This window comes from Antechinus flavipes, chromosome 4, assembly GCF_016432865.1.
Source record: "Antechinus flavipes isolate AdamAnt ecotype Samford, QLD, Australia chromosome 4, AdamAnt_v2, whole genome shotgun sequence".
In the NCBI taxonomy this organism is placed as follows: Eukaryota; Metazoa; Chordata; class Mammalia; order Dasyuromorphia; family Dasyuridae; genus Antechinus; species Antechinus flavipes.
Window position 1 is genome coordinate 376,131,835 of NC_067401.1, and position 12,065 is coordinate 376,143,899.

At 37.1% G+C, this 12,065-nt stretch overlaps 1 protein-coding gene across 2 annotated transcripts in view; it reads left to right on the plus strand.

Annotated features, from left to right (window-relative positions):
• KCNH1 (potassium voltage-gated channel subfamily H member 1) overlaps positions 1 to 12,065 on the plus strand; it is a 507,978-nt gene that overhangs the window by 294,751 nt on the left and 201,162 nt on the right. For both annotated transcript variants that reach the window (XM_051998447.1, XM_051998446.1), the window contains exon 9: positions 3,363 to 3,615. In XM_051998447.1, the coding sequence (XP_051854407.1) occupies positions 3,363 to 3,615 (253 nt within the window). The remainder of the gene's footprint in view (positions 1 to 3,362; positions 3,616 to 12,065) is intronic.

Sequence of the window (12,065 nt, forward strand, 5' to 3'; positions counted from 1 at the left end):
TATCATTTGTGATACATCATCTTATTTGTTCTCAAGACATCCTTATCCACTACAGAAAGAAAAGGGGAAGCATCAGGAATGGTTTCTTCTTATTTTACAGATGGGGAAACTAAAGCAAAATATAACCTATTCTTTTCCATAGGGAGTTTAGACTCTTGACCATTTACTTTAGTTTCTTTCTGCTCTTTTGTCATTGTTTCTTCAGGAAATAAACTGGAGAAAGTAGCTAGAGTTTGTTGGAGGAAAGAATCATATATTTCAGCTCATCAGAGGACAGGAAAATATTGTAATTTGCTGTCCATAGTAAAGATGTTCCTTACCTTCCCTGCTAGGACTGTGACTGGCCTGGGTAATGCCTATGTATGATGGATGGCATGAGCATATTTGTTCAAAGTTCTACCTTTTGTGTAAGATAAGGATAGTTAGGATGTGCTCTCTAGCACCCAGTTCCACCACATTGGACCTTCCTCTTCACCTCTTTGAACCTTTGACAAACTATAAGGAAAGACTCCCCAACATGGTCATGAGGTTTGTATTAAAGCCCTCATTTGCATGATCTCTTCTTTGCAGAAGAAAAAAGATCAATATCTTCTGTCTTTGAATTCTAACTTAGTGACATGACATTATAGTGATTTGCCTGGCCAGCCTTCTTGTTGGAAGGAAAACAGTGCACTGCACAGCAATTCTGAAGAGAAAATATGTTATGCCCTCATTCTTATTCCTTTTTACAGCTTTTTTTTCTTTCATATGACTATATTATATTTGATAATTAGGAAGAATGCTTAGAGATGATACTAGACTGAATGAAGTCAGATGACTAGCTGCCCATATATGGCTGCCAGAAAGCTATGTGATCATAGATAAAAGTTCATTTCACCTTTTTGTTCTTCTTCCCACTCTGTAAAATGAAGTGTTTGGATAAGATTTCAGGTTTCTTAACAGACCTCTGTTATTCTAGATAAGATGGTCTAGCCTCCCATAATAACATATCCCTACTAATGTCTGGGGTCTCTAATGTAAGGTTAGTCCAAGAAATTCATTTGAAGTTTCTATCTTAGTGACAGAGGGATGTGTGTGTGTGTGTGTGTGTGTGTGTGTGTGTGTGTGTGTAAGAGAGAAAAATAAAAAAGGAAAGTGTAAGAAAAAATATACGAGAAAGTAAAAAAAGAAAAAGTAAGAGAGAACCTAAAAAAGGCAAATAAGAAATAGAAAGTAAGAAAGTGAGAGAAGAAAAGAGAAAGTGAGGCAGAAAGAGACCCTGAGAAAGAGAAAATAAGGAAGGAGAGAGAAAGAGAAAGTGAAAAAAAAGAGAAAAAATAAGAAAGGAAAGTAAAGCAAAAAGAAAAGAGAAAGTGTATGAAAGAAAATGAAACAGAGAAAGTGAGAGAAGGTTAAAAAAAAGACAGAAAGTGAAAGAGGGAAAGACAGAGAAAGAAAGAAAAAGAGAGACAAAGAGGGAAAGAGGGAGGAAGGGAGGGAGAGGAGAAACATGCACTTGTTGGAGCAAGAACTAACAAAGATGAGATTGACTAATAGCCATGGCAATCCATAAATTCTGCTGCCCAAGCTATGTTGCCTCTCCCTCACCCACGCCCATATAGACAGGCCTTTGGGAGTGCTGCCCATGAATAAAACATTATTTCATCACCAAGGCCTCGCTCTGCTGGCAGCTAGGTAGAACAGTGCTGTTTGTTCCTAGGAAAACCAAATATTTAAAGGTGAATTCACCTAGAAGATAAATCTTGGTTCCAAATCAGTGGGTACAGTTCTGACCTGACATGCTGAGTTTTTTTGGATGCAATATACTTGGAGAGAGGAAGCTCCTATTCAAATTTGTGGGGTTTTTAGGTTGTTTTTCATGACTCTTCATCTCCTTTCCTCCATACGTAATTACTTGTCAAGTGTTATTGATTCTACTTGTATATAAGATTTCTTATTTCCTGAACTATGTTGATTAATGTTTAACAACTGGCTCTCCAAAAAGGAAAAAAAAATGTATATGCTGTGTACAACAAACTATTAAGTTTAATTTGCATGATTAGCATTTTCTCTATCACTTTCTTAAGTCTAGACAATCAGCAAAGTAATTAATTAAACTCTGATTTATAGCACTTGCCAATTGGAGGTATAAACCCCTATATTGAAAATGTATCAAATAGGTTCACACTAGCCAGTACAAGTGGGGCCCCAGAACATTTCTACTTACATCCATTGTTTTCTACCTACTCAAACTAAAACCACCTTAATTCAGTTCTTTATCAAATCTTGCTGGTTTATTTCAGTAGCCTCACAATCGCTCTGTGTGTGTGTGTGTGTGTGTGTGTGTGTGTGTGTGTGTGTGTTTGTATGCGTGTGTGTGTAGAAAAGAGAGAGAGAGAAGAAGAAGAAAAAGGAGGAGGAGGAGAAAGGGAGGGAGGAAGAGTACATATAGCCTCTCTCCCTCTTCAATCCATCCTTCAGACTACTACCAAATTGACATTCTTAAAGCTCAGATCTGACCATGCAACTCAATGTTTAAGAACATTAGTAGGTTTTTTGTGCCCCCTGAATCAAATAAGAACTTTTCTTTTATAATAAAAATCTTTTTAATATGCTTCCAGACTTTCCTGGTTTATCCCTCCTTGTTCTACCCTCTCCATTCTAGGTCCATTTGCTGATCTCTCTGCAGGATATCCCATTACCCCAATCTGTACCTTTATATAATAGCTATCTCTCAGACATAGAATATTTTTCCTATGCACCTCCACTCCTTGAGATTTCTGGTTTCTTTTAAGTCTTATTTGAAGTGTCCCTTCCTTCAATTACCCTTTCCTGATTCCCCAAGTAAAAGTTGTCAGTTACTTGAGGCATGGGATTTTTTTTGTCTTAGTATCCCTAAGGTTTCCCACAGTGCTTAGCACATAGTAAATATTTAATAAATGCTTGTTAAGTTGAAATGAACTGAGTTGAACTAGACCTGGATCTTAATAGGCTAATTTTCTATTCTATTTCTGTTAAGTCACTTTTCAGTCAGGTCCAACTTTTTGTGATGCCATTTAGGGTTTTCCTGCCAAAGATACTGTAGTGGTTTGCCATTTCGTTCTCCAGCTCATTTTACAGATGAGGAAACTGAGGCAAATAAGGTTAGGTGATTTGACCAAGGTCACACATCTACAATATTTCTGAGGCTGGATTTGAATTCAAGAAGATGAATCTAGGTTACATACTTAGTTAATGTGATTGTTGGGGCTTGCATAGCATTCTGCTAATTCCTAACCCAGTTTTCTTTTCACTACACAATGTTGCCTCTATAAAAAGGAAGCCATAGTCTTCTGGTAGCAGCAGGAATGAACTTGACAGCTATATCTTCTGTCTTTTCCTAGGTTCTCCAGATATGTCCCAAGGACATGAGGGCTGATATCTGTGTACACCTAAATCGCAAGGTATTCAAGGAGCATCCAGCATTCCGGCTTGCCAGTGATGGCTGCCTACGGGCACTGGCCATGGAATTCCAGACAGTTCATTGCGCCCCTGGTGACCTCATCTACCATGCTGGCGAGAGTGTCGACAGCCTATGCTTTGTGGTTTCAGGTTCTTTGGAAGTGATTCAGGATGATGAGGTGGTAGCCATCTTGGGTAGGTTGTTCCTGCAAACATACATTCCTGGTCCTTGGGCTACACTAACCATTGGGCAGAAGGTACAGATGCTCAGGGTTTGCCAGTGTCAGGCCATACAATTTACTGAGGGCCCAAGACTTAATGTGACTACATTGGCTGACCAGAAGGATCTTTCTTGGGTATGTGGCTAACTCTTGGAGATCTCATACTTATACTAGACCCAGTTTTCTACAGTAAGTAATGGAGGAAAGGAGAGATAATACAGGACAATAGATAATCCCAAAACAATTTCTGTTTGACTTTGGAATGCTTTGTATCACTTCTTCCTGCCCTTTTATACACATACCTTAAACTTGTCCTTATTATTATGTTTTGCTCAGATGGTAGATTTATAGATTTAAGGATAGGAGGGATCTCAGATGCCATTTTAGTTCTTTTCCTAGTTTTTCAGATTGTAAGTGGAAGGATTTGCCTAAATCACAGAGATCATAAATACCAGAGGCAGAATTTAAACTTAGTTCCACTAGTCCCAGAGCAGTGAGTTTTCCTACTGTACCATGTACTTCAAGATTACTTTTAAGAATTCATTATTCTTATTATGATTGTATGATTAAAAATCATTTATTAAATTATTGGCTATATCCTAGTTAATGATGATGAGGGGAAACTTGTAAACCCTTGCCTCTCTACTTTTCGTTCTGGTATTCACTAGGTGGGTAGCCTTGGTCATACAAACTAGGCCTCCATCCCCTTACATCATTCTGAATCTAGGTTTATGTTTCCAGACTAAAATGAAGTTTCAGATTCGCTGTAGATTTCATTTATATATGTTTCATTTGTTTCTTGGTGTTTCCCAGAAGATTTCATTTGACTTCCAGTGGCCACAACCATAACTAAGAATGGGTTATATCAGAGATCACAGCTTTCACTTTGTGGTTTCTAAAAGTAAAATGTGTTTTATCTCTACCCTTAATATAACACCCCCAAAGTCTTAGTTCAGCATATAACGTATTGTTCCTCACATTCAAAGATTACTTCATAATATCTGCAACTAAAAAACAACTTAGTAACAGTGATTCATTAATAATATAATATTTTTTTATATCTGAAAATGATGCTATTGAGTCCCTGTAAGGGGATATGAGCTCTGGGTTGTTTTTTAGTGGTGGTGATGGGTTGTGTTGCCTCATCCACATTCCCAAAGAGCTGGTTCTCCTTCTGTGTTTTCTGGCTAGCTTACATCAAGGGAGCATTTTGTATCAGTTATCAGTTTGTGTGTGTGTGTGTGTGTGTGTGTGTGTGTGTGTGTGTGTGTGTGTGTGTATCCCTGGTATAAAGCTATGTGGCCAGAATGGATATTTTATATCAGTCATTAGCATCACACTTTGACATCCAAATTGCTGGCCAAGACTAACATATGACTGAGAATCCTTTGTACCAGCAGTAAGTTTGGTCCTTTAGAAATCCCAAGATAATACAAAGCAAGTGAGACTCAAATGGTCATTTGAACAAAAGGTATTTTAGATAGGGACTTCCCATATCATTTTCCCAAGCAGGGAGGAACTGCTGGATAAGTCAGTCAAGTTAGATAAATGAGTACATACTAACACCAGCTGATCTTCCTCCTCCAAGAGTCCTTCTGGTCTCTTGGTTTTGACAGCTCTGGGTATGATAAGGTAAACTCTCCCTGGGGTTTAATCCAAATCTATCACTGACATCAGTCTGAAAAGAATTCCCATCTGTCAGACAGTAGAACCAGCCCTCGCACAGCCCCAGCTCCTGAGAAAGGAGTGCGACTCAGATCTCATCTGTGCTCTATCTCTTCTGCCAGGCAGGAATGGTTGTGGGCGTAAAAGGGGCTTCTGGTAAAATGAAGTTTAGTTTGAGTAGTTGTAAACTACTTAGTATTGTATTTATGGTTGGGAACTGGCTCTCCTTATCTCACTTGGTTCCTTCCCTCACAGTATTGATTTCTGCTCTCATTTTGAAAATCTCTTACTTATGTCATGACATTTATCATGGAAAAAAAAATGAATGGTCATGGATCTTCTTAAATTGTTACTTTAGTTGCTGCAAATCATGATAAAAATCATGATAAAAAGCTATGCCTGAGGAAGATGAATGAACACGAAATAACTTCCTACTGACCAGGCTAGTTCAATGTGAATTCCTAATAATTCTTAATAAAGACACACTAAGAACTAACCTTACTCTTGGGAGATGAGGGAGGGATGAAATCCCATACCTTATCCCAAAGAGTTGAGTGCATTGTGGTTTTGCACAGAATGTGCTTATACTCAGAATGTGTAGATCAGAAAGGAGGGATCAGCCCACTTTGTGAGCTGGAAAGATTAAAAAAAAGAGATCAAGGGACTTAGAAAAAGCCCATAGATCTATATCGGTGCAGAAGGTAAAAGGACAAGATGTTTCCCTTGTACTATATAAATACAAGTTCTTAGTAGAAAAGGCTTTATCTCTGGAATAAGAGGGCCTGTGATGTTTACAGTTGGTATGATCTTGGACAAATCTGGCTAACAACCCTAGGCTTCAGTTTGTTCATCTGTAAAATGAAGGAATTGGTTAGAGATTCTCTGAGGTCCTTTCCAGTTCAAGAGCTAAGAGCTTATGCTCACTTTACTAGATATTATTGAAGGTCTGAGAAGGCATGGGGAAGAATAGATGGCAGGAATAACAACAGCTAGTATATCTATGATACTTTTAAGTTTGCAAGCCACTATATAAATATTCTCATTTTATCCTTGAAACTTAGGCAGTTATTATTATTCCCTCATTATATAGATGAGGAACTGAGGCAAAGGGTGACTTGCCTAGAGTCACACAGTACTAAATGTTGGAGATGAAGTAAAGGAAAAAAAAAAAAAACTCTTGTTGGCATGTGAAATCATTGGGGTTTTGTTTAGGTTAAGAAGATTTGAAACAAATTCCAGAGGTATTCTGTCATTATCTTGTCTGGGCCTGGCTCTCAGAGCTCCTACAAATTCACTTTTAACATATCCTTTCCCTTTTCCACTCTTATCCCTTATTTAACTACAATTCAAAAAAAACATTTATGTATCCCTTTAAAATTAACAAGAACTTCCTCAGTCCACACACACACCCCTTTGAGGTAAGTTCTAAACAAGTATAATTGTCTTCATCTGATTGATGAGAAATCTGAGTGATTAAATGACTTGCTTGTTACTAATATTAGAACTAGAATTTGAATTCAGGTTTCTTGACTTTTAAATCCCATGCTCCAAAAAGCATTTATCAATCCTTACTGTGAGTAAGGAAATGGGTTAGGATTAGGAATACAAAGACAAAATGAAACACAGTCTTGCTTGCAAGGAGTTTACAGTCTTTCCTCTATAGTAGTTCATAGCTTTCTTAGTATTTATAGCTGGAAGTGATTTCAGTATCAGCTTCTGCTTCAATATCTCCCCAGAATTTTCCTCAGTGTTTGATGCCTTCTTATCCTCAAATATGCCATCTATCCCTGCAATCTTCTCCCCCTGAACATTTTATAAGTCTCCCATGGGAGAGTTCCTCCTGGGGCCTTTGTAGGAGGGAACCTAAGTCTGACAACTTTCACTCACTTCTTGACTGTGCTTCTGACTCTTTAGATAACACCCAACACTGTGTCCTGACTCCGGGTATTCTCATCAGTTCTTCTTCCCCATTAGAATGTAAGCTTCCTGATGGCAGGATCTGCTTTTTTTTTTTTCTTGCTTGTACTTATATTTCCAGCACTTATCAAAGTGCCAGGCTCTCCATTTTACAGATGAGGGAAATGAGGAACAGGAATAGAGGTGAGGAGACTTGCTTAGGCTTTCACAAGGTGTAGGCCTTCTAATTTTATGTCCAGTATTCTTTCAACAACTCAATGCTGCTATTCTAACATGTGACTTTAAGACGAAAAGAGTCAGTATCCACACATAATTTTAATATTGTTTCTAGGACAGTTAGAGGACAAATAGAGTTTCTAGTACAGTATTTAGAGCACTGGGTCTGGGACAGGAGAACTCATCTTCCAGTGTTCAAATTTGGCCTCTGTAAACAGGTCATTTAACTCTGTTTGCTTCAATTTCCCCATCTCTAAAGGGAGCTGGAAAAAGAAATGGCAAACCACTCTAGTATCTTTGTTAAAAAAAACCCCAATGATATCATAGAGAGTTGGACAAGACTGAACAATTTTGTTTAAAACAAAACAAAGAAATTTTTTTTCTTAAAAGAAGAGGACAGATAGCTCTGTGTCCTTAGAGAATTTGTTCACCAGACTTCCTAAAGAGAGCAGGTTGAGCAAAATGATCCTTTAAGGCTCCTTCTAAATCTCTTCTTTACAATAGGGAAATAGCACATCTTCTATATCCTCCCTTTGGGGTCTCTTGGAGATTAGTGTTCATTTCTCAAATCTCCTTTAAAGTCCCTCTTAAGTCATCAAGATTAAGCTTCTGTATTTTGAGAGGCAGGGGAATTGGGGAGGACTTGAGACCTATAATTTCCTTATCTAGGAAACTCCCAGCATGGAAACTCCCTTTGCTGGTATAGATAAGAAGTTCTTCTGTAACTCAGTCTTAGAAGGTCACCCAGGCCTCAGAGAGATTAAGTGAATAAGCACAGGTGATTTGTGGCAGTCAGGTATTCTTGCCGCTAAGACCAGCTTTCCAGAAATGATGCTATGCTGCCTCTTCTGTTTTTATAATTTTTTTTCAGAAGAATAATCATCTCATCTTCCTCTCAATTGTAAAAGGATGGGAAGAAAATTTTAAAAGGGTTTGACAGCCATATTGCCTCTGCCGGGAATGTGCCATTAGCTTCTAAATGTGAGCATGCTTTAGGAAGAGACAATTTATTATCTCTGTTTTCTATTAGTTGACCAGACATGAATACCATCCAGTGCAGGGTGTGATCTATCTCTTTTTCTTCTGTCTTCTGAAAGGAATATTGATATGGGTTTGTTTCAGGATGATTTATGATCTTCTTCATACAAGCTTTGCATTTTTTTATTCTTAATTTCTTTTTTATTATGCTGCATTTTATACTCTTTGTACATTTCTCTTTTTTTTCAGTTAGGCAGGATTCAGTTTAGTTTAGTGCAAAAAGCATCAGATGGGGTTGGTCAAGAGACTGTGGATTCTAGTTCTAGCTACCCATGTGACTTTGGGCAAGTCCCTTCAATTCTTTAAGCCTTAGTTTCTTTAAATACAAAATGAACATGTTTGCTAAGTCACATAAGAGGCAGTTAGGTAATGTGGTACATAAGATGTTGGGTCTGGAGTCAGGGAGATCTGAGTTCAAAGTCTGTGTGACACAAGTAATAACGGGCAGAAAGCCATTTAAGCTTTCTTAGACAGAGTTCCCTTTTCCATAAAACAGGGATAACAGTAGCATTTTCTTCCTGAAATTGTGGTAAAAATCAAATAAATTAATCCATAGAAAACATTTTGCAAACTTTTAAAAATGTCACATCATTATTACTAGGAGTTTAATTGGGCATGTGTCCCTTCCACCAAGTATGCTCATATATGCTCATTTTTATTAGGCTATTGTTCATGAAATGTCATTATCTAGTCATAATATAACATAATAACATAATGGTGCAGCTTGTACTCCTGTACATTTCTCCTTCCCTCATTTCTCAAGAATAAACTCAATTTTAGTATACTATATATATATGGGCTGTCCTCAGATACCAGAGAGCATTTCATCTTCACATCTCATCTTGTTATCCAATTGCCTCTAGACCATCTCATTATCTGCCTGTCATTTTATTTATGCCTTTTTACCATTCTCCTCACCTACTTTTGTCATGTTCACAGTGCTATTGTGATTTGCCATGGCAAATCAATAGTGCCATTGCTTCTAGAAAGAGCCTATCATATATATCAACTCACCACCTCTGTCTCCCAGAACAAATCACTCTTTCCTGGTCACCATTAGCCTATACTAATTGTTTACTCTTAGTAAAATATAACTTCGTTGAGTTCAGAGACTTCTTATTTTTCATGTTTGTATGTACTGGACTTAGGCACATAGATCTTAATAAATAATCTATTCATCCATCCATCCATTTATTTATTCATATATAATAAGATATAAGTTCTTTGCACAAAGTTAGTTATTTTGTACTCTTCTGGGACAACATGAAGAAACAGCTATCCTAAGCTTGAGGGATTCGTGTCCTTTTGTTTATGGTAAACAGAACAATATTGGGAACAGTCCCTCCAATTTCTATTTGAGGTCATTAGAGGTGGGGAAGGAATACTGACCTTTTGTACAGTAATTGACCTGAGCTAAATGTGTAAGGGGGTGGATTGGTTTCTTTGCCTGAATTCCTAATAATAATGACCAATTTATTCCTGCTTTAATGTTTGAACTTAGCTTTGTGAGGTTTTCTTGGAGTTTTATGAAAGAATAGATAGAAGAAAGAGGAAGGGATATGTAGAAGAGTAGAAATAAAATTGGAAGCATTGTACATGGCTATTTGTTCTCAAAGATCCTGTGTTCCAGGGCATTTGAAAAATTAAAGATCACTCCCAAGTCTCATATAATCTCAGAATTATTTAGAAAATAAATTCAAAGTGATTAACACTTAAAAAAAGACAAAACAAAAATCCATCAACATTTCATATAATTTACTGATTTGACCCAGAAAATAAGCAACTTTCTTTTTGTTGTTGTTATTGTTATGAAAGCAAAAATAAACTCAGACATTTCTTAAGAAATTGAAAAGAGAAGAGTATCTGAAAAAATGCAGAATTATTGTTCTGGCAGAGGTGAATCAAGGAAGGAAAAGCATTTTCCATCATATGTCTACAAAGCAAAGGTGAGCAAGTAAGTCCTCTGTTGACCTTTTGTTCTGGGACTGGTGAGAGGTTAGCAAAGAATGCATTTTTGATCCTCTCTTCAGGTTGGCAAATGTTTACCATGGCCTGAGGGACCCACAGAAGTTGCTGAGTCTCCTATTTCCTACCACATACCATATATTATTGAAAGGAAAGGAGGATCAGTTCAAGTACATCTCAAAAACCCTAGGATCAAATTGTCATCTTCCAATCTGAGAGGCATCTGGGGTATATAGAAGTACAAAGAACACAAGATTTGAGATCTAGAAACCTGAATTGAAAGAACATGAGATTTGAAGTCTAGGTACTGGGATTTAACTCTTGGTTTGCTGTTGCTGGTTGTGTGGCCTTAGACATGTCACTTCCAATTTTAGGTCATCAGTTTCCTCTTCTATAAAATGATTTGGTCAGACTAGATGATCTCAGGCTCTATATACTGTGACCTTATATTGCTCTTCATCAACCAAGCAATTACAATAGATCTTTGGTTATACACACTAATGAAGGTGGCTGTGGTTGAGATAATATAAAACATCAGTGGGTACAGAAGCATATTATATTGACCCTGGGATATATTTCTACAATGGCAGATAGAGGGTGGCAATTAGACTGTTCACCTAATCTTGTTTTGCCTAAGCTATTATTCAAATTATTTTGCATTTTATGAACACATTAACAGTTGGAAGAAGTACCTAGGAGCAGACAAAGTCAGTTTGAGAATTAATGTTTACATGTGGATAATCGAAAGTGAACTATCCATTAATCAAACTTACCACTTCCCTCCCCAATGAAACCATAAAAATTTTAGCTTTTGCCTTTAGATTGTCCTGTTGACTTAATTGTATTTAACTATAGTTATGAAGAACAGAGAATGGCCATGATGTCCCACAATGGGCCTGCAGACCTATCTTTCAAAGGGATTTTCCAGGATTTTCTGCAGAGCATAATATAATCTCTAATAAAGGTTACTTATAATGATATGTTGGGTAAGACATAAAACTTCTTTCATAACCATCTGTATCATTGGTTCACTCTGAGCCTATAACAGACATTAGTTTCCTTTCCTAATATAAAATTTATCCATAGGTTGTTATCTTAGCACTAAGGGGGAAAAAAAAAAACTATTTATTGACCTATACTACGTTAGGAGGACATGCCCACTTATTTTTTAGTAAAATTGGCTATTTCACACAGTCAACAACATTCAATGAGCACACAATCAGCCCTATACTGAGAATTTAAGAAAGAACACAGTCTCTTCCAATTTCTTTTATAATCATTGCCACAAGACTAATTGTCCTAAAAAACCAAGTCATTTGCCAAAGGACTTTCAGTGGTAGCCAGCTGATAAAAATCAGTTTCAGGAATGCCATGATGCTGATGACCTGTTTTGATCTAGCCATTTTCCTTGGCATCAAAGCTAGAGCAAGTATCTGAAGTCATATATACCAAGTACATGGTATTAAGTACCATGAAGGTAGTATGATTTTAGAAATTGAAACATAAGTAGAAATGTGGACCATACGGACCTCTTTATGTACCTTAATTCCTACACTACTGAGTTTAGCTTCAGAGAAACTTGTTTTTTGAGAAGTTATTCGTTCTCTTTTTGAGAAGATGAAA